This window comes from Gopherus flavomarginatus, chromosome 3 (assembly GCF_025201925.1).
Source record: "Gopherus flavomarginatus isolate rGopFla2 chromosome 3, rGopFla2.mat.asm, whole genome shotgun sequence".
Taxonomy (NCBI): Eukaryota; Metazoa; Chordata; order Testudines; family Testudinidae; genus Gopherus; species Gopherus flavomarginatus.
In genome coordinates this window covers 62,160,114-62,184,780 of record NC_066619.1, presented here as the reverse complement: position 1 = coordinate 62,184,780, position 24,667 = coordinate 62,160,114, and the positions used below count along the sequence as shown (strand labels likewise).

General features: G+C 41.4%; 1 protein-coding gene across 3 annotated transcripts in view; it reads left to right on the top strand.

The window, feature by feature from the left end:
• Positions 1–5,769, top strand: part of ELL2 (elongation factor for RNA polymerase II 2) — a 63,469-nt gene extending 57,700 nt beyond the window's left edge. For 2 of the 3 annotated variants that reach the window (XM_050946834.1, XM_050946836.1), the window contains 4 exons: positions 375–546; positions 2,020–2,064; positions 2,220–2,298; positions 4,540–5,769. In XM_050946834.1, the coding sequence (XP_050802791.1) occupies positions 375–546; positions 2,020–2,064; positions 2,220–2,298; positions 4,540–4,634 (391 nt within the window). In that variant the 3' untranslated portion in view covers positions 4,635–5,769. Of the gene's footprint in view, positions 1–374; positions 547–2,019; positions 2,065–2,219; positions 2,443–4,539 lie in introns of those variants that run through there. The other variant, XM_050946835.1, reaches the window with a different exon arrangement.
• Positions 5,770–24,667: the final 18,898 nt, after the last annotated feature.

Below are 24,667 nucleotides of genomic sequence, written 5' to 3'. Positions count from 1 at the left end.
GTTTAATTTGAATGCATGTTAACTATTCTGCATATGCACCTACAGTTGTAGATAGTCTAATGACTTCTGAATAAATACCATATAGAACAAAATACTTATACATATATAGACTGCAATTTGCCACTGAAATATTGTAGGTTCTGTTAAAGACCAGTTGTAATACACTGACTCTAAAAGCCACCTCAACCAAAGTGTACAGTTTAATATTTGTCTATCACAACAGGACAGAAGTATATTTTAAATTAGTCAAATCTTTGATTTACTGAGAAGTGAACTGCCTAGTAATGTATGTTCCAGCTACTCGCAATGAACTGTAACAATTTAAACCAAGGGCATTTCTTGGAAGATAAGTGTAACTTTGCTCTTTTCATTAGAAAATATATAGCTATTGTCTCATATGAGCAACGCCAGAGTTACAAGGATGACTTCAATGCAGAGTATGATGAATACAGAAGCTTGCATGCCAGGATGGAAAATGTCACTAGAAGATTTATGAAACTTGATGCTCAACGTAAGCTCCTTTCTCCAGGATCTAAGGAGTATCAGGTAAAGAGGAATAGAAGGCATTTTGTTAGCCAGTTTTACCTTTTGCTTTGTTTTCACATCACTCTCTTCTTCCTCTCCCCAAACCTTTAAGCATATAGCAAATACTCCAAACTTTCTAAAAACTAATATATATGATAAAAATCAGACTTCACAGAAAATCCTTAGACGAATGTATAATTTGGTAGAGGAAAACGCTTAATTTGGCAGAGGCATCTTTTGTCTCAGGTACTTATTTGGATCCCATCACCAAATTGTCGGAGAGCCACACAATCTACTGTATGTATCCCCTCAACACTCCTGCAAGGTAGGGAGGTACTGTTAGCCTCATTTTTACAAATGAGGATCTGAGGCATGGGAAGGCTTTGACTTGCCCCATTTCACAGAAAGTCTGTTGCAGAGCAGAGAAATGAACCCAGGTCTCCCAAGGTCTAGGCTAATCACTGAAACAAATTGTAGGGTGCCAGATCATCTAACAAACTATTGACCTGAAGTATATTCTTCCAGGATTGTGTAGTACGTGGCAGTGTAGGTTTCTGCAAGGTGAGAAGTTTAGTGCTGTTTGTAGCTCACACTCTTGTGCAAGATCGGAATATACAAGTGGGAGGAAATAAATAAATTAATGAACAGTCTCTGGAGCAGCAACTCTAATTTTTTTCCCATAACCTGCATCCCCAAGGGGGCATGTTAGGGGCAGCAGATGGGCCAGGAAACTGTGTTCCTGAACTGTATAGTCCTGTTGTGCAGAGGGATTTGTTCCTCTATAATCTTTACTCCAACCATAGCAGCCCCACAGGACCAATACCTATGCTGCTATTTGTTACTGGCCTCAGTTTCTCTGACCTTGCTGAAAGAACAGCAGGCAACAGAGATTAATACTGTCTCAGGCAACATTAATGGCACAACTTTCCTATAGATTTTTCCAGGCTTTGGGAGGGTGGGAGAAGATCCCTCTCCTTAGAAGTAGGCAAGGCCTTATGTTAAGTAGCATGTGGCTGCACAATATTTTACAGGGTGCATTGAGAAGGTGGCTATACAAGAGGATCTTCAAATATAGCCACTTCCCCTCCATGGCCTTATCGCAGCTTTGTCTGCAGACTTGCTCTTCTCCACAGCAGGAGAGTGACCAGAGAATAATGGTTTGTCTGTGCAAACATTTATTCTTGACAAGCTGAGATGTGAATCTATTTGCTGTAGACTAACTATCCATGTGGACTAAAAGTGCATTAATGGACTGTTTATGGACATCAGCAGGACCTACACAGGCAGTTAATCCATGGCAGGCTTGTGCGGGGTAGATTCGTACTCCAGCTTGCCATGAACTAAATGTTTGTGTAGACAAGGCTTAAGTGTCTGTCTGTGTGGTAAAACTGAAAATCTTCATCCCACTCTTCTAGCCCTTTTTAATATTCAGTTGCACTTTGCAACTGTGAAATGGTCTTCAAGTGGTCTTTATTTCAGTTTTCTTACTCGCAGGTAGTTCATGAGGAAGTCCTACAGGAATATCGGAAGATCAAACAGGTATGTACAACTGAGAGGTGGGAAGTATGGATATGTTAAACACTTTCATAATCATTCTATGTGCAGGGTCTGGATGCCCTTTTTAGTGACGGGCATTCAGATTAAAATATTGCAAAGATGTTTCTGCACCCTAACTCGTTTCTCTTTCTTTGCAGTCTAGTCCCAACTATCAAGAGGAAAAGTACAGATGTGAATATCTTCATAACAAACTGGCTCATATTAAAAGACTAATAGGTGAATTTGACCAACGACAAGCAGAGTCATGGCATTAGAGCTCTGCTTGGACCAGACGATGTGAATAAACTTAAGCTTATTTATTTAAAATTCCAAATAAGTTTCTCTAAGATTCTAAAAAAATTAAACTTTTGCATTACAAAAGTTTCAGTATTAGCAGACTTGAGTTACTACTTTTGTTGTTGAGGCTGCTTCTCTGCATATTTGAAGCTGCTTTTTTTTCTGGTCCCTTCTTTTCCTTAAGACTTATGTTTGTCCATGGAAATCATTTTACCAGTAGATACTGGGGACTCAATGTCTCCACTTTAAAGTTCAGCACACTTTAAAAAAAAAATGTAGCAAGTTGAAATGCTTTTGGATAAATATAAGCCTGTTTTCTGACCTACCTTGTTAATGCAAACTCTTTGCCTTAAACGGTAGAAGGTTTAAAATTTGCACAAAATTTTTAAAGAAAGTGAAAACATTGTTTTGGAGGGTTAAAAAGAGGTGTTTGTATATATGAAAGCTATATACAGCCTCTTTGTTGACAACAGTAACTTACCCCTGCAACTTAAACCCCCATTGCAATGGTTGCCTTAAGGTGTTTGCCTGTGTGTGCTTAGTGTAGTTAAATTATTAGCTACACTGCTTCCCATTTTATTAAAACAACGGGAAGTATTCTGTGGCCTACCAGCGTCTGAAAGCGTGTGCTTGTACTGTATGTGTGCAGAGTTGTGTGGGTGTGAGCATGAAGGGGGGGGAGAAAAAAAGCTGCTACTCGAAGTAGGCCAAACGCTCAGGTTAAAACAACTGACGAGTGTTGCTGTAGGGTTTTTCCTATAAAATTGCTACTTCTATTGTGGAAGATGAAAGCATTTCCATTTCAACAGTTTGTCAGCTTTCTTAATGTTGGGGAAAATTGATACTTTACAAAAATTAAACAGATCTATAGTTTTTGGGCAAAATTATAAAATTAAACATGTAGGTGACCTATTTATATACTGCTATAAAGTATTTTTTTGAAGAGAGATGCCAAGAAGCTATTGCCTACATGAAATGTATATTTAAAGAGTTTTCTCCTGGGTGCCAGGAATATAACACAGAACAGATATATTTAACTATAAAATACTGTGATCATCAAACAGCACAAACTTTCATTTCATGCAGTTTATTGGTTTAATTTGATTTAAACCATCACTTTATCATGTGGGAACATAAATTATTTGGTCAAAAAATTAAGCATTTTGAATTAATTTTTTGTTTACTTGTCTTACTGTATTTGTCTTTTCAAAGTGCTGCCAATTGAAAAGGGAAGCATTATGTTTACAAATCTGGTTTTGGAATGTTTGCCAAAATTTTGGTAGTATCTTTAATAAACTTTATCTCCAGCATCAAAATAATTGTTGTGTATCACTGTAAACCAGAAAATGTTTTATAGAATTGCCAGAAAGTGTACACTAAAATAACTGGAACACTGGAGTTCACCTCTAGTGTCAGTTCTTCTGATACATTAACTAGAAAGATTCAGTAGCTTGGAAGACAAGTCCCTCTTAATCAGACCTTTGTTACAGATATGTACAGATTTCACTACTTTATTATAGAATTGAAGTCTCTAACACAATATGTTGAGATTTCAGATACTTTTACCTGATTAATTGTAATTGGTACAATCACCATGTTAAGTTTTGAATTACTTGAATGTTAAAAGTGTAAGAGGATGCAAAGGAAATTGCATGCCTCCCGTTGAAATAAATGTGTCTTTTAGGGCTGAATTAGATCCCAGAAATGTTATGAAAGTAATGTGTAAACACAATGCCTCGTCACTTGACTTCAGTTTTGATATAACAACTCTAGATGTTGGTCCATCAGCAACAATGAAATCACAGTAGCTGTATTGTTCAAGCTGAACAAATAATGTATGGTTCTAAAAATGGGCTATTTCAGGTAATGTTCTTGTATCTGAAATGTAACTGCAGGGCAAAGCTGCTAGACTACTCTGTTACTCTAGAGCAGTGATAGTATGCATAGTAATTATCTCAGTGCCTACTCTGTTTGTAATACCATCACTAAATTAGCCTACTGCAATTGAAGCATTCATATTGTCTTTTTGTACAAAAGAAGTCACCTGTGCTGGCACACATCTTCTGGTTTACAGGTATCTGTTGCAGCTGGAGGTTAATCTTTCATAAAGGTCCAGCATTGCTTATCATTAGACCTGACAAACTACTGTAAAACCCTTAACTTAAATTTTGTTCTTTGCAGTGAGTGTTTCTCAAGCCTTGCAAAATATACCAGTAGCCTATGTGTGGCAAAATGCAACATATCTGCTGTTTCTCTGGAGTCTACATTCCTGTTGAACAAATGTCAGAGCCTATTGAAGTAAAGCCTCTATTAGTATTGCCGTTCCTGCAAAATTTGCCCACTCACTCTAACAGATTCAGCTTTTTGCAAATGGTGGCAAAACTTGGCTTGAGTTACACTACCGTTAAGGCAACCCTATGTAGGTTTTAGAGAAATGGTGAAGGGGAGCCAGTGTGTCTGATTTTAGGGAACCCAATGAGTCTTGCATTTAAATAAACTGTGATGAAACATTTGAAACACCATTTTGATGATTTCTGTCAAAGGGAATGAATAGCTGCCTACCTTGGCAAAAGATTCATACACTAAGGGATCGTTTTTCAGTGTTACTAGGTTGTTAGTCTGATGGGAGGAATCGAGGGGAGGAGAGTTAGTACATTTTAAAAATTGTAGAGGTTAAGTGGTTGTTGTGAGAACATAACAGTTGAAATAAGTTCTCTCTCTTTTTTCTGGCTACTTTGAAATTTTTTTAATTTGGTGTTAATTTTTCTAGGTATCCAGTTGATTTTGCAAGTTTTACAATCACTTTCCCCTAAAAAGTATTTAACTAAGATGCTACGTAGAGCATATGCAGACACAAGTGTTGGAGGCATGTTACTTAATGCGCCTTAAACAAAAACTGGATTGATTAAGCAGTTCAGATACTGTAACTTTTTTACTTTGAAATTATAGTAATACCACACAGCCAGTTTCTTTCTGGCAATGTAAATGTGCATTCATTCCATATAGGCTTGCTGTTCGCCTTTGCTACTTGGAAGTCTCCTTACAGCTAATTGTTTTCATAAGTGTTACTAAATAATTTCTTCATGTGTACCTGATGGGAAGAGATGTGGGTAGCACTTTGGTAGCCTTTTCAGTTTTGGGGAAGTATATCATTGACATTACTAAAGGAAGACAGGGAATGTCAGACAGTGCTGTGGTAATGTGAAGAAAACCAGGGCTGGAACCTCCCTTTCTGCCTTTTTTGAAGCGTTGTTTTAAAACTATTTTTCAATAATTCCACACAGACTGTGTTAAGAGTCATAAAGTGAAATGCCCTGAGGTATTTTGTTAACCAGTGAACACTTGAGCCATTGTTGCCCCTCTGTTCTACACCAATTTAAGTTCAATAAAATGTAAACTTTGCAATTCTGATACTTGTTTTTTCTTTGATTATTTACGTCTTTACAATGAAACAATCAAACATGCTCAGTTCTATCACCAGAATGATTTGCTCACTTTTATGGTGTAACTACATAGGCAGGCAGGAATGTTGGTTGTGTCTTACAGTTAATGGGTACGCTTCAGAGGGCAATGCAGGAGATGGTATTTGGATGGCTCACTATGTTAGTGGCTGCACTGAGAGCGCACTCTAGCCGTGGAAGTACTTCAAATGCAGCTGTCAAGTCCCCCGCTCTCATTCTCTACTTTAGAGGAATTTTCCATTCCTCCCACTCTGGCACTTCATCCCCCTCTCCTTCTTTACATCCTTGGGAAAGAGTGGAGGAGGAGAGGAGAAATTCCCACCTTAAAATCTCCCCCCCCCTCCCTTTTTCTCCTCTTCCTTCATTTCTGGTGGTGGTAGAAATTGGGGAGCAAGGGTGTGGTGTTTGAAACAGAGCCTCTCTCTGTGGGGCTTGATAGTGCTGTTGTGCTGAAAAAGGAGTGGGGGCTGGCCCAGGCCTAAAAAGAAATAAAATATTGTTAAACCCTTGTTTTATTGTTATGACATTAAACAGTTAACTTGACACAAAACCACAGACTAAACTCTCTCTAACTCCCAAAGTAACAGTCAGCACTAAAATCTTTTTTTAACACAAACAATTAAAGCATTTGATATGTAAAGAATTTGAACAATTGCCCTGATTCCTTTTCACATTAGCAATAGAGCCTCTACAGGAGGCGCCCCCTGCTTAATAGTCCTTCCAGATGACACTAGACAGTACTTAATTGTTTTTTCTTAGCTTCCAGGGCCAAAAAGGACCATTCTGGTCATCTTTAGTCTGACCTGTATAGCACAGGCTGCAGAACTTCCCCAAAATAATTCCTAGAGCAGATCTTTTAGAAAAACAGCTAATCTGGATTTTAAAATGGTCAGTGATAGAGAGTCCACCACAACCCTTGGTAAACTGTTTCAATGATTAATTACTCTTACTGTAAAAAAATGCACATCTTGTTTCCAGTCTGAATTCATCTAGCTTCACCTTCTAGCCATTGGCTCTTGTTATACCTTTCCCTGCTAGACTGAAGAGCCTGTTATCAAATATTTCTTCTAGGGCTGTCGATTAATCGCAGTTAACTCGTGATTAACTCAAAAATTAATTGCGATTAAAATAATTGATTAATTGCACTGTTAAACAATAGAATACCAATTGAAATGTATTAAATATTTTGGATGTTTTTCTATATTTTCCAATATACTGATTTCTATTTCAACACAGAATACAAAGAGTACAGTGCTCACTTTGTTGTTGCAAATATTTGCACTATAAAAATGATAAACAAAAGAAATAGTATTTTTCAGTTCACCTCATATAAGTACTGTAGTGCAATTTCTTTATCATGAAAGTGTAACTTACAAACGTAGAATTTTTTTTGTTACATAACTGCACTCAAAAACAAAACAATGTAAAACTTTAGAGCCTACAAGTCCACTCGGTCCTATTTCTTGTTCAGCTAAGAGAAACAAGTTTGTTTACAAAGAGAGACTGCTGCCCACTTTTATTTAAAATCTCACCTGAAAGTGAGAACAGGTGTTTGCATGGCACTTTTGTAGCTGGCATTGGAAGGTATTTATGTGCCAGATATGCAAAACATTGATATGCCCTTTCATGCATCGGCCGCCATTCCAGAGGACATGCTTTCATGCTGATGATGACGGCTTGGATCACAGAAACCCCCTTAGGAACTGTCAAGTGATGTGCCAAGACTACTTCTGCCCCTGCTTTCCCTGCCAGCTCAGGACCCCAGCAACCCTGTCTTGCTGAGCCAGACACTCCCATCTGCTCCAACACAGACCCAGGATCTGAATTACTTGACCCAAAGCTGCAGACTTAATTGAAAGCAGCTAACGGTGTTCTTTAACATTCAGATGCCCAGCTCCCAGTGGGGTCTAAACCCAAATGAATCTGTTTTACCCTATATAAAGCTTATACAAAATAAACTCATAAATTGTTCGCCTTCTATAACACTGATATGCACAGCTGTTCTCCCCCTCCCCCCGTATTAACACATACTCTAGGTTAATTAATAAGTAAAAAGTGATTTTATTAAATACAGAAAGTAGGATTTCAGTGGTTTCAAGTAGTAACAGACAGAACAAAGTAAAATTACCAAATAAAGTAAAATAGAATATGTAAGTCTGTAGCTAAGAAACTTAATACAAATAACACCTCACCAGTTCCAGTAAGCTTCCTTTTACAGACTAGTCTCCTGCTAGTCTGGGTCCAGCAATCACTCACACCCTCTGTAGTCAGTAGCGTAGCTGGGGGGGAGCAGGGCAGCGGCCACTCTCCCGCCAAGCACAAGCGGTGCCTTTTCAATTTCTTGGCGCCTTTTTTATTTTTACTTACCCGGCAGCGCTTTTACTGACGGGGTGGCGCTCCGGGTCTTTGGCGGCATTTCAGCAGCAGGTCCTTTGGTGCTGCTGAACACATCTAGAGTGAGTGAAGGACCCACTGCTGAAGACCCAGAGCGCTGCCCCATCAATAAATGCACCGCCGGGTGAGTAAAAACGTCACAGTGGGTGGCACCTTTTTTGGTGATTGCTCCCCTTGTTCGCTACAACTGGCTACACCACTGCCTGTGGTTACTGTCCTTTGTTCCAGTGTCTTTCAGTATCTTTGGGGGTGGAGAGGCTCTTTAGCCAGTGGAAGATCAAAATGGAGGGGTCTCCTGACATTTAAATAGACTTTCTCTTGTGGGTGGAGACCCCCTCCTCTCTCCTATGCAAAGTCCAGCTCCAAGGTGGAGTTTTGGAGTCACGTGGGCAAGTCACATGTCCATGCATGACTCAGAGCTACAGGTAGTGGCCATGGTTCACATGCTACCTTGAATGTCCTCAAGTAGAGTTCTTATGTGGATTGGAACATTCCAAGAACCTTTGTTCCCTGAGTGCTTCTTGACTGGACACTTACCTTTGCAAATTCCTTTCTAAACAAGCTGACCAAATGCCTCACAAAGCTTACTTAGAAATCGAGCAAGTATACAGCCACTATTCTTAACTTCAAGTACAAAAATGATATATATGCACAAATAGGATGAATAGTCATATTCCCATAAAGCATTATGGGGTACAACGTCACAGATGCGCGTTAAAAACTCATTAAAAGTGACTGAACTCCTTGGGGGAGAATTGTATGTCTCTTGTTCTGTTTTACCTGAATTCTGCCATATATTTCATGTTATAGCAATGTCGGGGGATGATGACCCAGCACATGTTCGTTTTAAGAACACTTTCACAGCAGTTTGGACATGCAAAGAAGGTACCAATGTGAGATTTCTAAAATATAGCTACAGCACTCGACCCAAGGTTTAAGAATCTGAAGTGCCATCCAAAATCTGAGAGGGATGAGGGTGTGGAGCATGCTTTCAGAAGTCTTAAAAGAGCAACATTCAGACACGGAAACTACAGAACCTGAACCACCAAAAAAACCCAACCACCTGCTGATGGCATCTGATGATGAAAATGAACATGTGTCAATGGCCTGTTCTGCTTTGGATCATTATCCAGCAGAACCCATCATCAGCGTGGACATGTTCTCTGGAATAGTGGTTAAAGCATGAATGGACATATGAACCTTTAGCACATCTAGCATGTAAATATCTTGCAACGCTGGCTACAACAGTGCCATGAGAACACCTGTTCTCACTTTCAGGTGACATTGTAAACAAGAAGCCAGCAGCATTAGCTCCTGCAAATGTAAACAAACTTCTTTGTCTGAGCAATTGGCTGAAGTAGGACTGAGTGGACTTTGTTTTGTTTTTGAATGGAGTTATTTTTTGTACATACCGGTAATTCTACATTTGTAAATTCAACTTTCATGCTAAAGAGATTGCACTACAGTACTTGTATTAAGTGAATTTAAAAAACAAAAATAGCAATTTTCGTTTTTTACAGTGCAAATATCAAAAATAAATATAAAGTGAACAGTGTACACTTAATATTCTGTGTTATTGAAATCAATATATTTGAAAATGTGGAAAACATCCGAAAATATTGAAATAAATGGTATTCTATTAACAGCACGGTTAATCGTGAAATTTTTTTAATCACTTCACAGCCCTAATGTCTTCCCCCATGGAGATACTTATAGATTGTCACCCCTTAAACTTTTAACTACATTTAACTCTCTCTCTCCTTTTTGGGAGAAAAGAGTTAGCTTATGTGATGGTGAATAGAACAGTTTCCCCTTCTGTGAATTTTTGTAATTTCAAAGACCTTCAAGTTCTGGATCAGGGCAACCTAAGACCTTTCAAAGTTTGTGAAAAACCAGAGCTGGCACTGCAGAATAGCCCACTGATTAGGACACTCACCTGGAGCTTGGAAGACACAGCTTCATGTCTTTGCTCTGAATCAAGACATGGCAGGGATTTGAGACCTAGGTTCATTTGCTCCTAGGACTCCCCGTGTTTTGTCCAGTAATTCCATCCTGGACCTGAGAAGTCTTCCTGACAAAAAAGTTAAGTTTTGTTTCTCTGTGAACTGGCCTTTTCTGACAAAAGTTTGGTTGAAAAATTCCTGACTAGCTCAAGTTCTGAGCTGCTGCTATTAAGTGTAATTCTGTTCTCTGTAAGGTATAATAAAACACACACAAGGGTGAGAGAAAAGAATAGCAGCAACAATAGGAAATACAACTTCTGCCTCTGAAGCATGCTTATTGCTGGCAAGTTACAGGCACAACACACACTTGTCAACCATTCTGAGGCCTGGCAAACTTTTATTGTTGGGCTCTTTAAGGCTTTGCTTTTAGCTTGCTTTCCTGATTATAAACTCAGCTGCGTTGCAAAAGGAGTTGTCTTGGCCAGCTAGGCCAGATACTTGCAAGGGTTGGTCTACATGCAGCTGTTCTATGGATTTAATAGAACTGACATGGCGAATGCTCGGGTCCCAGGAGGGAGTGAGGACAGACTGCACCCAGGCTGAAGGTCCCCACAACTACAATGGAATGCAAAGGAGGAAGGGGCTCAGGTGCCTGGGCCCAAGTAGGCAAGAGCTCCTGATTTCTACCAACTCTTAACTCCGATCCTTCCTGGTCCCTTTGGACAAGCTGCAGAGGAGCAGCTGTGGCCCAGGTATCTTTGAGCAAAGGCAGCTGTGGGCTAGATGAAAATGCCTAGTAGGCTGGATCCAGCCCATATGTTTGACACTCCATCCTGGCTGAGAGAATAAAACGATAACTTAAGATGAAGTGTGTCAATAAAACACCTTTTGTGGGCTGGCTTCAGTTAGAGAAGGCAGGGCTTGTAGAGTTGTGTGCTCTGAATCCAGGCACTATTGTATAGTGCCATCAGTTACTAAACAATTCAGATTAGGTGGCCGGTTGGTCAGGCTACTAAGAAAATAACAAACCTAATTAGCAAAGGGCCTAGCAATAGTAATCCCTTGTCTAGATAAGAGAAAAAGGCAATTTAAAAAATATTAGCTAACCAATTAAGTTAGCACTGTTTAAAACTATCTTCACTAAGTGCTAGCCCCTTTAAAAATGTTAGCAGTCATAATCAACTGTAAGGTTTTTTTAAAGGTTTAAAAACACCATTTTTATTCATCTATACAAGGTCTGAAAGCAAAGTGTCAAAGGCTGGGAAATGAATTTTCACAGCAGAGACTTTCCGGTGTTTCCAACGTATGTTCCCCAGAAGCCCTTGCCCAGGTCCCAGGCTCTTTGGGCAGCCAGCTCCCCAGGAGGCCTGTGAGCTGAGCAGCCCAGGCAACTTGATTAGAGCTGTCCAGGAAACTAAATGCTGCAGCAGAAGTGGTCAGCAGTTTCTGAAACAAAATATACTCCCCAGAATCATCAGCCATATAAAAATGTCTAAACTGATTAATCCTGTTAAGTTCTTGCCTGCAGTAATACCTTGTGGGAATGAGCTCGACAGAGTACTTTTACATGGTGTAAAAAAGTATTGCCTTTTATTGATTTTTACAATGGAATTATTCAATGGATGAGCTTTAATAATAGCTCAAAAGATGTGTATGTGCCTTGAGAATGAGCCTCAGTTTCATGCTTTTACTAAAGAACAAATACGGTGATAATATTTTGCTGTAGGACTCTGACCAAGTAGAAATGCTTGATAAATGCATTTAATAAGTCTTGAGTGCAGCTACGTAGCTGGAGTGCTACTATCATTTTTTAAGCATGTGAGGTGCACCCCAGGGCTATACAGACAGTCATTTTTCATAAGGCTACTAGAAAATTAAATTTGCTATGCCAGAAAAGGAAGTTGATTCCCTGTACAGTATCTGGAGTTCTTTCAGATGTATCGTCTTTATGGAGTTAAAATCTGAGGCATGTGTGCTTGAGATTGGAATTTTTTGGCCAGCAGCATCCATTGGGCCACACCTGTGCCTTTCAAACTCACCTACCTAAGGGCATAAAGGGGACAGAGACCAACCAACCCTCAGTTTCTTTGCTAATACAGACTCTAAATAGTGTTAGTCTGTAGTTGTGAGGAAAGCAGGGTAGGTTGTGGAATACATAGAGAACACATTTGGAAGAGCTCCAGTTATTGTACAGGTAAGTAACTTCTCTCTCTTCTTTGAGTGCTTCTCTGTGTATTCCACCTCTGGTGACTCGCAAGCAGCAGGTAAAAAACAGGTGGAGACTGACTGCAGCATAGCTCTGCCAAGTTGAGCATCGGATCAAGATGCTTCTGTGATGGAATAATGCTTAGTAAACGTGTGTGTGGTCCTCTACATAGCTTTCTTGCATATGTCAGCTGTGGATATGCTTCTAAAAGAAGTCACAGAAACTGGTTGTGCTCTCATGGAGTTGCTTTAATCTGCTCTTTGGGTTCTAAACTAGCAGAGGTTAAAACACCGGGACCAACTTAGATAACCTTTGAATTAAAATTGCCTGACCCTTAGATATTTCAGTAAAAGCAACAAAAAACCTAGGCGAAACTTGAAAGGACTTTGGTTTTTATGTAAGTAAAAAGACAGGGTCTGAAGAACATCTCAAATGTGTAAAGTGGCCTCTCCTTAGAAGAAGGGAGTGTGGGAAGTAGGGGGTGGGGACTAGTAAATATATGGATTAGTTCAAGTAAAAGTCTGAGACCAGCTTTGGAAGAAACTTGGGGTGTGGCCTAAATGTAAACTTATCTCTATGAAAGAGGGTGTTTGATGGCCGCTACCATAAGAACCTGCAGTACACTCTCTCTGAAAGCTGAGGTTATCACTATGTCTTTATGGAGAGATGTAGCAAAGAACATGTAGTGGCTGAAATGGAGGGGACCTATTAATGATATTGAGATCCCAGGAGGGAGTGGGTGTTTGAATTGGTGGGAATACTTCAGAGAAGCCCACTGAGAAACTTGACCATTGATGAATAGGAAAAAACAGTATGATCTTGAATCAGTGGATGATGAGCAGACATGGAAGTTAAATGGATAGGTAATGAATGTGTGGACAGTCCAGAACTCTTTAAAGATTGGTCCAAACTTTCAGTGGAAACCAAGTTGATAGTCAGGATGGTTGGCTGGTTCCCACCCTAGTGGTGTCCAAGATCCCTGGTTCCCTGAGGTCCACAGTTCCCCCAGAGCTTGTCCGCTGGGCTGCCCTCCTGGCTGGTTGAGCAGGTTGCTTGGCTCCTAGGCAACCTCACAACCCAGCAGGCAGGATCCAGGAGAGCTAGGGATCCCAGGCAGCCTGCTAGTTAAACTTCAGGTGTACGGGGAGCCAGGCAGCTGGCCAACCAACCATCCTGCCTACTTACTTCTACCTACCTGCTTCATTTCTGTCAGTACATTTGACAGAATCACTATGTTCCCAGGGAATGTTTTGATTGTGTTAAATCAACATTTTCCAGCAAAACTGCTCTATCAGGAAAATACAAGTTACATTAGCTAAGATAATATGTATAAAATGTAAAAACTCATGCTTTAGACCACAAACTATTAATGGTGAGTTAGGAATCAGCTAACTTGTGAGGAGTTTATTCCATTATGGGGCTTCTTGTACTTTCCTCTGAAGCATCTGGTATTGGCAACTGTACAGTGGCCTGTTCACCACACACTAGCCTGTACAGGGTTAATATGGCTCAGAAGGGTCTACGTAACCTAATAGGCCACACCTGAAAGGAGAATTCATCTTAATAAGATGGAGCCCAGGCGGGCTGGTATAAAACTAGGCAGTTTGCAGCAGAAAAGGGCTGCAGTGTGGAGGCCTGCAGTCACTCTTTGGGCTTAGAAAGGTAGAGGAGGAGACCCAAGAGGAGAGCAGAAGCCCGGAGATCCTGGCCCAGAAGGGTGATGGAGCAGAAGCCTGCTACCAACAGAACAGAAAGCAGCCCAGGGAAATAGTAGCAAGGTTTGGGATGGAGCAGATCTTGATTGCTAATAATAAGGTCATACAGGAAGATCTGGATGACCTTGTAAACTGGAGTAATAGTAATAGGATGAAATTTAATAGTGAAAAGTGCCAGGTCATGCATTTAGGGATTAATAACAAGAATTTTTGTTATAAACTGGGGACATATCACTTGGAAGTAACAGAGGAGGAGAAGGACCTTGGAGTGTTGATTGATCACAAGATGACTATGAGCTGCCAATGTGATATAGCTGTGAAAAAAGCTAATGCAGTCTTGGGATGCATCAAGCGAGGTATTTCAAGTAGAAATAAGGAGGTGTTAGTACCATTATACAAGGCACTGGTGAGACCTCATCTGGAATATTGTGTGCAGTTCTGGTCACCCATGTTTAAGAAGGATGAATTCAAACTGGAACAGGTACAGAGAAGGGCTACTAGGATGGTCCGAGGAATGGAAAACCTATCTTATTAAAGGAGATTCAAAGAGCTTGGCTTGTTTAGCCTAACCAAAAGAAGGCTGAGGGGAAAATATGATTGCTCTCTATAAATATATCAGAGGGATAAATACCAGGGAGGGGGAGGAATTTTTTAAGCTTAGTACCAATGTGGACACAAGAACAAATGGATATAAACTGGCCATCAGGAAGTTTAGACTTGAAATTAGATGAAGGTTTCTAACCGTTCGAGGAGTGAAGTTCTGGAATAGCCTTCCAAGGGGAGCAGAGGAGGCAAAATACATATCTGGCTTCAAGATTAAGCTTGATAAGTTTATAGAAGGGCTGGTATGATGGGATAACCTAATTTTGGCAATTAATTGATCTTTGACTATTAGCGGTAAATATGCCCGATGGCTTGTGATGGGACACTAGAGAGGGTGGAATCTGAGTTACTACAGAGAATTCTTCCCTCGGTGTCTGGCTGTTGAGTCTTGCCCACATTCTCAGGGTTTAGCTGATCGCCATATTTGGAGTCGAGAAGGAATTTTCCTCCAGGGCAGATTGGCAGAGGCCCTGGGGATTTTTCACCATTCCTCTGCAGCATGGGGCATGGGGTCACTTGCTGGAGGATCCTCTGCACCTTGAAATCTTTAAACAAGTTGAGGACTTCAATAGCTCAAACATACGTCACAGGTTTGTTACAGGAGTGGGTGGGTAAGATTCTGTGGCCTGCGTTGTGCAGGAGGTCAGACTAGAAGATCATGATGGTCCCTTCTGACCTTAGTCTGTGAGTCTGAGTCCTTGGGCTGGAACCCAGAGTAGTGGGTGGGCGCGATTTCCCCTACTAGCCACTGGGGAAGGGGCACAGTCTGGTCAATAGAATGAAATACTGCCTGAGACATCGTCCAGTGGGATCTTGATGGTGACCTGGCCAGGAGGCCAACCCATGAAGAGGAGCATCCTGACTCTCGGGGAAACTACTGTAAGTACTACATGAGAGGGGTAGCACAAGCAAGAGATGGGAAGGGACATGGGATTGGGCGGAGCTATTCCCCTGATGCAGCCACAAGGAGGCACCCCAGCAGTGAGCAGAGAATGTCATCACAGCAACTGTCAAGCAAACTGGATTAAATGGAGTTCTAGTCTGATAACTCATGTTCGTCTTTACAGAACTATCTGCTTACTACAAATATTACTGGCTCACGTATAAAAGAATTCTGGCACTTATTAGTCCAAATAGGGATGATTGTTTACCCTCATTTTGAAATTGCAAACAGCGTGCAAGACCCTCAGATTTATCTTAGCTATAGAGTTAAAGTTATATTTGATTACTAGTAAGTGTGGTTTGTGTATTGACAGCTTGAATACAGAGCCTGTGACAACTGGTTTTATCACATAGGGATCTCTACCACAACTTTAGATTGCTAATCCAAAAAGCACCTAGTTAGTCCCCAGTAGTTCTGCTTTGTCATAGTCATGTCACAAAATTCCATTGTTTGGCTTGTTTATTGAGACTGATCTTTTCCAGGCAGAGATTCTTTTACTGTGTGTCTGTGCAGTGTCTAGGACAGTGAGATCCTGATCTTAGCTGGAGCCTCTAAGCGCTACCACTCCTGGCCTAGAAACCTCACAATCTGGACTGTGACAAGATGTAACAGATGATGAACGAGACACACAAGCCAGGAGGAATTTTAAGGCTAGCTAGTGGCTTTGTAGTGTCCCGCCACTCCAGGCAGTTCTTCCCGCTTACAGGGGTGGCATGAGAGAGGAGCACAGAGGTATCTGAGGGAGATGCAATGAACACAGTTTGTTAGCTGAGCAGTGTCATGGGTAGACATTGCAGTGAAATAATAGAGCAGATAAGTAGGGTGGGGCTAAATCATGAAGGGTTGCCAGGGCAGACACAATCAGTTGTGCTTGATGATGTAGGAAAGAGGGAGCCAATGAAATGACACGAGGTGACATGGTAAATGTGACAAGTATGATGATCTTAGCAGAAGCATTTTGAATTAACTGATAGGCAGCCAGGTTGCAGTAGTCAATATTCAATATTGGATGGCTGAGGAAAGGCTAAAACTTATATTACATAAGGAGTGGTGACATTCCATGGATGAGAGTCGAGAGAGGGCGCCAAGTCAAAAGTAACACCCAGAATATGGGCCTGAGCAACTGGGAAGATAGTGATTATCTGCGGTAACAGAGAAAAGGGGGAGGGAGAAAGATCAAGAGCTCAATTAAGCCATGTTAAATGTCAGCTGATGACTGGATGTCTCACAAAGAGATGTCACAGAACCGGACCAAGGTACGAGCTTGAATTCTTAAATTTTTTTAAGTTCAAAAAGAGACATGATGGTCCTCTGATCTCCTGTGTAATACAGGCCCCACAATCTCACCCAGTAACTTCTGCATCAAGCCTATAACTTCTATTTGAGGCATAGTAACTCTTGGGGCGTGTCTACACTTAATGGGGATCAGCGCTGTGGTGATCGATCCTCCAGGAGTTGATTTTTTTAATGGATCTAGTGAAGACCCACTAAATCAAACGCAGAGTGCTCTCTCGTTGACTCCAGTACTCCACCAGAATGAGAAGCATAAGGCAAGTCAATGGGAGAGATTCTCCTGTTGATCCAGCACAGTGTAGACACCTCAAAAGGTCAACCTAAGCTACGTCAACTCCAGCTACATCATTCACGTATCTGGAGTTGCGTAATTTAGGTCGCCTAAGCCCCGTAGTGTAGACCTGCCCTTAGAATGATATGCGGTCTTGATTTAGAGACTTCTAATGATGGAGAAGCTACCACATCTGCATGTAAATTGTTCCAATGGTTAATTGCCCTAAATGTTAAATTTACAACTTATATCTATTCTTAATTTGTTTAGCTTCAGCTTCCAGCCATTGCCTCTCGTTATGTACTTTCCCACTAGAACAAAGAGCTCTCCACTATCAGGTCACTAACTAAGGTCACCTCTTAACCTCCTCTTTGGTAACTAAATAGAATTCTGATTCAAGTATCCATGGAAAGCAAACATGGGCTATGATCATGGATACCAGCAGAGGTGAATTAGTGATTTTATGATTATTTTTTTTCAGAATTTGTCCAACTAATTATGATAAACCTGGAGTTGATTTTTTTCCATTCATTAATATTTTGGGGGAAATTAGGTGCTCTTGCTTTCAAAGAAAATCCTCTCTGTTTCTGTCTATTTTGTAGAGCTTGGATTTTGATTGTTGTACAGACATGCTAAACCAGTGTGACGAGAGAGGGAAAATTAACAACTAAGTTAATTCATTTTGTGATAAGGAATAGAAAAGGAAAAGGAGGCCAGGTAGCTCTTCTTATCTCTTATACAATGCCCCTTATCCAGAAGGATCAAGTGCAAATTGATATACGGTGGAACTGTACCAACTACCACTTATACTGGGCAACCTGTTGTCTTCAGAGGCCATCCTAAAATATCCCCAAATTTACTGAGTACAATTCTATTTTTCTCCACCTTTATGCAGTGACTGCTTCTGTTACAGCAATTGAATTGTCAATCTTTGAGTAGTTGCTTAACACAGGTTTTAGTCTAGAGACTTTCACCTCAGCGCTACTTATTTCATAGTGAACGAAGTGATCCTTATGTACTAATTGTTGAACAATATCCAGCATCATTACACAATAATTTAGGATAGAAAGGGAAGAATCATTTTTCCAGTTCAAGCAGTAGCGTCAATATGTAAGCCCAGCTTACAGTTGCCTGCATTAGAATTTGGCCAGGACAATGTGTTAACTACAGGCCTATCTGCATGAGCAGTTATTCCAGAATAGCTCTGGGTGGATGTGCTTATCTGGAATGAGCCTACTGAAAGATCAACATCACTTGCTGCAATACCTAAATGTTACTTAACTCTGGTTTTAATTTCAACAAATGAGGAATTTAGATGTATCTCCCCTTTTTTCTATTATATTTGCTGCTCTCCCCACCGCGCGCGCGCGCGCACACACACACACACACACACACACACACACAGAGTTAAACACAGTAGCCTTTTCTGACTTTTCTCTTGGGTTTTTAATCTGATACTTTTCCCATGAGATCAGTCTATTTTTTTTTAAATACCCTCCTCTCTTCCTAAACTGGTAATTAGGTTTTATGATTATTTCCCACATCAATAATATCTGACATAAGTTACTAATAAATCCTATTTTTGACTTCTGATGCCAGCAGGAGAAAAAATGGACTTGTAGCATGACTAATCAGAGTCAATTGTTAATTAAAGTGATGTGTCTAGTCATCTTATTTAGTTGGAATGTAGCAGTCTGATTGGTTTAAAAGCAGTTTTATGTCACAAGTGAATGTAAATACTAGTAATTTCCCTGAAATAAAATACAGGCATTAACTATGCTCAATAGAATCAGATTGCTGGTTGTTGAACCTGTGCTGAGAGAAGTGTGCATTTAAAAACGACCCCAATATTTAAACTGATCAGAAACCAGCTTTTGAACACAGCACTTAGCAATGGCTTATGTAAAGTATAGGCCAGTATCCCATCTCCTCTATTGGTATGCTATGGAAAGTACATAGAAAGCACCTGGGTTATTGTGCCATGCTTTACTAAGAAGGAAACCTCTTTCAAAGAACTCTCACTCTCTTTTTAAAGATCACAATTTTCCCATAAAGAAATCTCTACTGACCAGTTCCAGTGTGACACTCTTTCCTGAAGGATGCACCCTGGAAGAGAACGCAGAGAGGAAAAAGTACCTGAGAAGAAGAGGAAATGATAGTAACTGAGCTAGGAAGAGGCCCAACCACAAGAGAAAAGTACAACCAACCAAAGTCTTTCTCTAGCTTGGATCTCCTTTCTTCTTAAATTTGTAGCTCTCTTTTTCTCTCTCCTTCTGTAAATGAGTAGTGGCTCAGTATAATTAAGCTGGATTGGCTATGCCTATGCCAGCTGGCCAACACTGGGCCCTACCATAAACATGCATATTTCCTGCTTGAATTTAGCCTTAGCTTGTATTTTTTGGAGGCAAAGATAAGCAATGTTACATGTTTCTCCATGAGTTATCCAGGAAACAGGAGCTGCTTCATTAACAGTTTATATTGATCTAAGTTTTCTCCTGGGATTGCTGATAACTTGTAAACTAATTGTTGGGTCACAAATGATAATGAGTAACCATCAAAATGTTCACTTCTCCTCAGCATCCCAAAGTTCAACCAGTTCCCATCTGAAGTTTTATTGGCCAAGACCAGGCCTTTTCACAAGATTTACAGATGTTGTGGCTGTGGCTGAGCCAGAACTGTTGCAAAATTACCTTTGATCCTGGTCAAATCCTGGAAGTGCAGAGACTCATGAAAATACTATTTAAGCAAAAATTTAATTAGTTTTTCAAACCTCAAAACAGATCCATAGGTTGAATACTGGGTGAACGATTGGGCCAGTTCTTTAACCAAGCCAGTTCCCCTATCCTTAATTCTTGCCCATTCTTCCCTATTAGTGTTGCGGTGTCTGGGTGGTTTAATATTATGCATATGTGCTCATGATGTTGTTACACAGCCTGCCTGTTGTCCTGTATGTTCTCTAATTCTTTCCACATAGGCATGTACTTCTGTATCTTATCTGTTTGCTTTCAGCAGTGAGAGTCAGGGGAATCTTTATTTCTACCTGATTAGATTCAATATTTTACTACAGTCAGTGTAACTTGACTCTCCTAGACCATGAGATTCATTCTCCCATAAAGGAGCAGCAAATATTAACCTTTGAGATATAATAAAAGGCACACAAATGGTGACTCATATGCAAGGTATAAACTCTCTCCCCTTTCTCTTTTAATCTATATTATAATTTATTTATAAACGAATTTAGGTGTTGGATTGACAGATTTGGGATCTGCAGTTCTCTTATAGCTACAGAACATGAAAAGTTGCCTCTAAAACCAATGTTTTACACGGTGACTCAGTGTTTGCTTGGAAGAACTTCCAAAGTTTTTCAGAAGCACAATGCTATAAAAAGAAAATAGGTCAGATTGTTTTGGAGACATACTAAATGTCTTGAAATCAACCTCAGTCTTAGTATGGCTTCCAGAACACCACCTACTTACTTTGCAAAGTTGTAATGGTTGCCTTTGCTAGACTTAGGAAGCAAATGGTCCTGAAGTTAATGGGCTTGCTGAGATAATTTTTCAAAAGGCCAAGGCAGGTATACCGACAAAACTGCCCCTGTGGTTATTCAGGTAATTAATGGAATTGTTGGTGCAAAAGGGTATTGAGAGACTCAAATAACTATCTGCATGTGGAAGTTGCCCAATCCGCCTATGCAATGGCAAGTGCTTTTGAGATGCAGAACTTAGGCCTTGAAAAAGTGGCCCTTTCTGTTCAACAAGCCATGCTGAAGGTAGAGAGCTTGAAAAACAGATCTACCTGCTACAAGGATGGGAGATGGAATAGCTAAACTGAAAATGGGAATGCGAATATTTTGCAAATCATATGACAATTGTGGTTTTTCATGATTTCTACAAGTGCTTCTTTCTAGTCAAAATATTTTAATAATATTGGAAGTGGAAGGTTTATACTAATAAGTCTGTGCATGTCTCCCTGTCCCCTGTTCTAATACCTGACAGAACTTTTATGCCCAGTGCAGTATGGTTAACAATCAGCCTTATGCAGCCGCATGATAAATTGCAGAGACGCAAGAGTTAATTCATTTACAAACTTGAAAACATGAATTCTACTTGACTTCCTGTCAGTGAAAGTGTGTCTATAACTAGAGGAGGACAATTCAGATGGCTATTCTGCCTACATTCTGACTATCTCCAATTATTGTAACACTAAAGGCCACATTTACAAAGGTACTTAGGTACGTACTGGGATTTACAGAAGTTCCTAAGCAGGTTAGGTGCCTAAGTTTCATTGGGAGTTAGCTGCTTTTGTAAATCCCTACGCACCTAACTGCATGTTTAGGTACCTAGACATCTTAGCAAATCTGGCCGTACGTGGTTTAAAAAATCCTCTCCTAGAAGTTTTGATCTTCTCCCCTTTCTTTATCATCCCACTATTGCCAACCCACATAGTCTGATATTTTTACGCAGGTCCTTTGTATAAACTATAGTGTAAGTTTTTAAGGGCAATAACCTTGTCTTATTTCTTAATGCTAATGAGCCTTGCATGACTATGGCACTGTATTAAAAACTGAGGCTCAATTTGCTAACAGATTGGGCCTCAACTATGAAACAAACTGATTATCTATGGCTATGCAAGAGGATCTAAAGTTACCCCAAGTGTAAATCTTGAATTCAGGGAAGCCACATGATGTCAGAACTGAATTTTATAGACACATGGGTCTTATTTCTAAGCTACCTAGTATCTTATATGTTAGTTAATTGCTTAGGTTGCCTTTCTGCCTCTTCTCTGTGATAGAAATTTGCTCCCTGAAAGACGTGGGGTACATCTACATAATGGCACAAAATCTGAAGCACCAAGTCTGAGCCTCAGGCAGCTGCCTCAGGCTGCGGAGTTATAAAATTGCAATGTAGACATTTTGTCTCAGGCTCCAGGCCGCGCCCAAATGTCCATCCTGCAATGTTATATCCCCACGCCCCAAGCTCCCAAGTTCAAGTCAGCTGACCCAAGCCAGCCGCAGCAATGCTGTGGTTCTTGAATTGCAGTGTAGCTGTGGGACAGAGTTCTGAAAACCAGCAACTGAGCTAGCACTCTGGTCACTGTAAATCCAGTTCTTTCCCCTGGAGAGGGCCCAGTTGAGAAGGAATGTCTAATTACTAGATTAGTCTGGGCTGGAAAGAGTTAAGGAGCTAATTATCTCATTAACTGCAAGAGTAGAAAAGGAGCAAGGGAAGGAGAATGGGGAATAGAAAGGCTGCGGGGGGCAGCATGAAGGGAGATCTCTGCAGAGATCTCATGATTGTATAACACTGTAGATGAGAATTGCTGCACAGGACTATAATAAAACAAAGTACACAGGGGTGATGACAGACCAATGGTGTCAGAGCCATTTACATGGGAAGACAGGAGCAGAGGGCCGCACCCGGTCACAAGCAGGGGCTTGTCAGAGATCTGCCATCTCCATGCTGATGGAGAACCTGACAATGGAGCCAGTGCAAAGATTCGGTAGTCTGGGCATTTGAGGAAATATTGCAATGGTTCCTAAAACTGCAGAAGATCCAGCAGGCCTCCCAGCAGCCCCATCACCTGGAGGCAGGGCCGGCTCCAGGCCCCAGCACGCCAAGCGTGTGCTTGGGGCGGAATGCCACATGGGCCGCTCTGCCAGTTGCTGGGAGGGCGGCAGGCGACTCCAGTGGACCTCCTGCATGCATGCCTGCGGAGGGTCCGCTGGTCCCGCGGATCCAGTGGAGCATCCACAGGCATGCCCGCGGGAGGTCCACCAGAGCCGCGGGACCAGTGGACCCTCCGCAGCCAAGTCTGCGGGAGATCCACCGGAGCCCCAGGACCGGCGAGCGGCAGAGCGCCTCCCCGCGGCGTGCCACCGTGCTTGGGGCGGCGAAATGGCTAGAGCCGGCCCTGCCTGGAGGGACGGTCCTTGCAACAGAAAAGCCCATGGGACTTTATTCAAGAGCAAGCCAATGCAAAGCAGCAGCTTCTCCACCCAGGTATCCCTGGAAATACAGGTTTAGATGGAAATAGGTTGGCGTAGTGGACATGTCCCCCACAATCACACTAGGTATGGACTGGAGCGCCTTCCCACTAAGGAAGTGGGCTGTGGCCTGGAGTCCGCTGTGGGGAGGAATAAAGCCCTCAGGGAATCAAAAGTTGAAACTAGACTACAGGCATTGGAAAACACTAGACACAGAAACACAAGCCCAAGGGAAAGTAAGAAAAGGGAGGCCCCCTAGAGATAGAGGGGGAGAAGGAAGCAAACACAAAATTAGCCTTGCAGGATATGGACAGCCTGTACTTGTTGATGAGTTGGGTGGTCACCCAAAGAGGGGGTGGGACCCTATAAGCTGTTTGGAGGCCTGAGAGAACCTGAGACCCTAGATAACCAGGATGATGAAGGATGGCAATGGGCCCTACCACAAAACAAAGGAGGTGTGAGATTGGGGAGAATGTTCCAGCAGGCTGTGCCTGGTGCGAAGATGTAAAGGCTGAGACAGAATTATGTGGGCAGGGATTGCCCCTCAATTTGATTTGTGATTTGTGTGTGTGGAGAATGGGTAGACCCCATAAGGGGAGCCTGGAGGACCACCCTGGGGGCAAAGAAGGACTCAATGAGAGCAGCACCTCCAGCAACAGGGGGAGATCCCATAAAAGGAGAAACGTTTCCCCCAGACAAGGTGGGGCGGTGTATGACAGCGTGCTGAGAATCAGGAGTTGAACCAGCATTCTGGTCACTGTAAATCCAATTAATTCCCCTGTAGAAAACCTGACTGAGGGAAGGAATGGCTACTTACTAGATCATCCTAGGCTGGAGAGCGCTAAGGAGACAATTAGCCTATGAATTGTAAGAGTTAAGATAGAAAAGGAGCACAGATAGGAAGCACAAGGGCAGGAGGAGAGAGAGAGGGGGAGAAAAGCCAGCAGGGCCAGGGTAAAGGGACACCTCTGTTTGGAGAGATCTCTTACCTCCCTTATGATTGTATAGCATTGTTAATAAGAATTTCTGCATGTGTCTGTAAGAGGGTGGTGGGTGATAAAAACACAAATAAAGTACACAGTGGTGGCTACAGACCCAAGGTGTCAGAACCACTTTACAAGAAGACAGGAGCAGGGGGCTGTGCCATGTCACATGTACTGTTTGTGAGTACGTGAGTTCAGACTTGAGTATATGTTGCAGTAAGTATAAGCCAAGTCCAAAATCTCCTCCTGGGAGGAGAAGTGAAGTATGTCTGCCAACTGACATTCCATGGGCACCTTTAGACAAAAAATTGCTTCCAGAATAAGTAGGCCAGAACACTGGGCTTAAGGCTTCTAAGTGTTGGGAAGAACATCACAGGATCTTTAATGACTACCAGTAGTCAGAATCCCAATTTTTTTTTAATGTCTCATTTTCCAGCCTTACAGCACTCCATGTTAATCACAGATTCGGTACTGACTCAGGGAACAATGTCACCTACTGAATCAACAACAACAC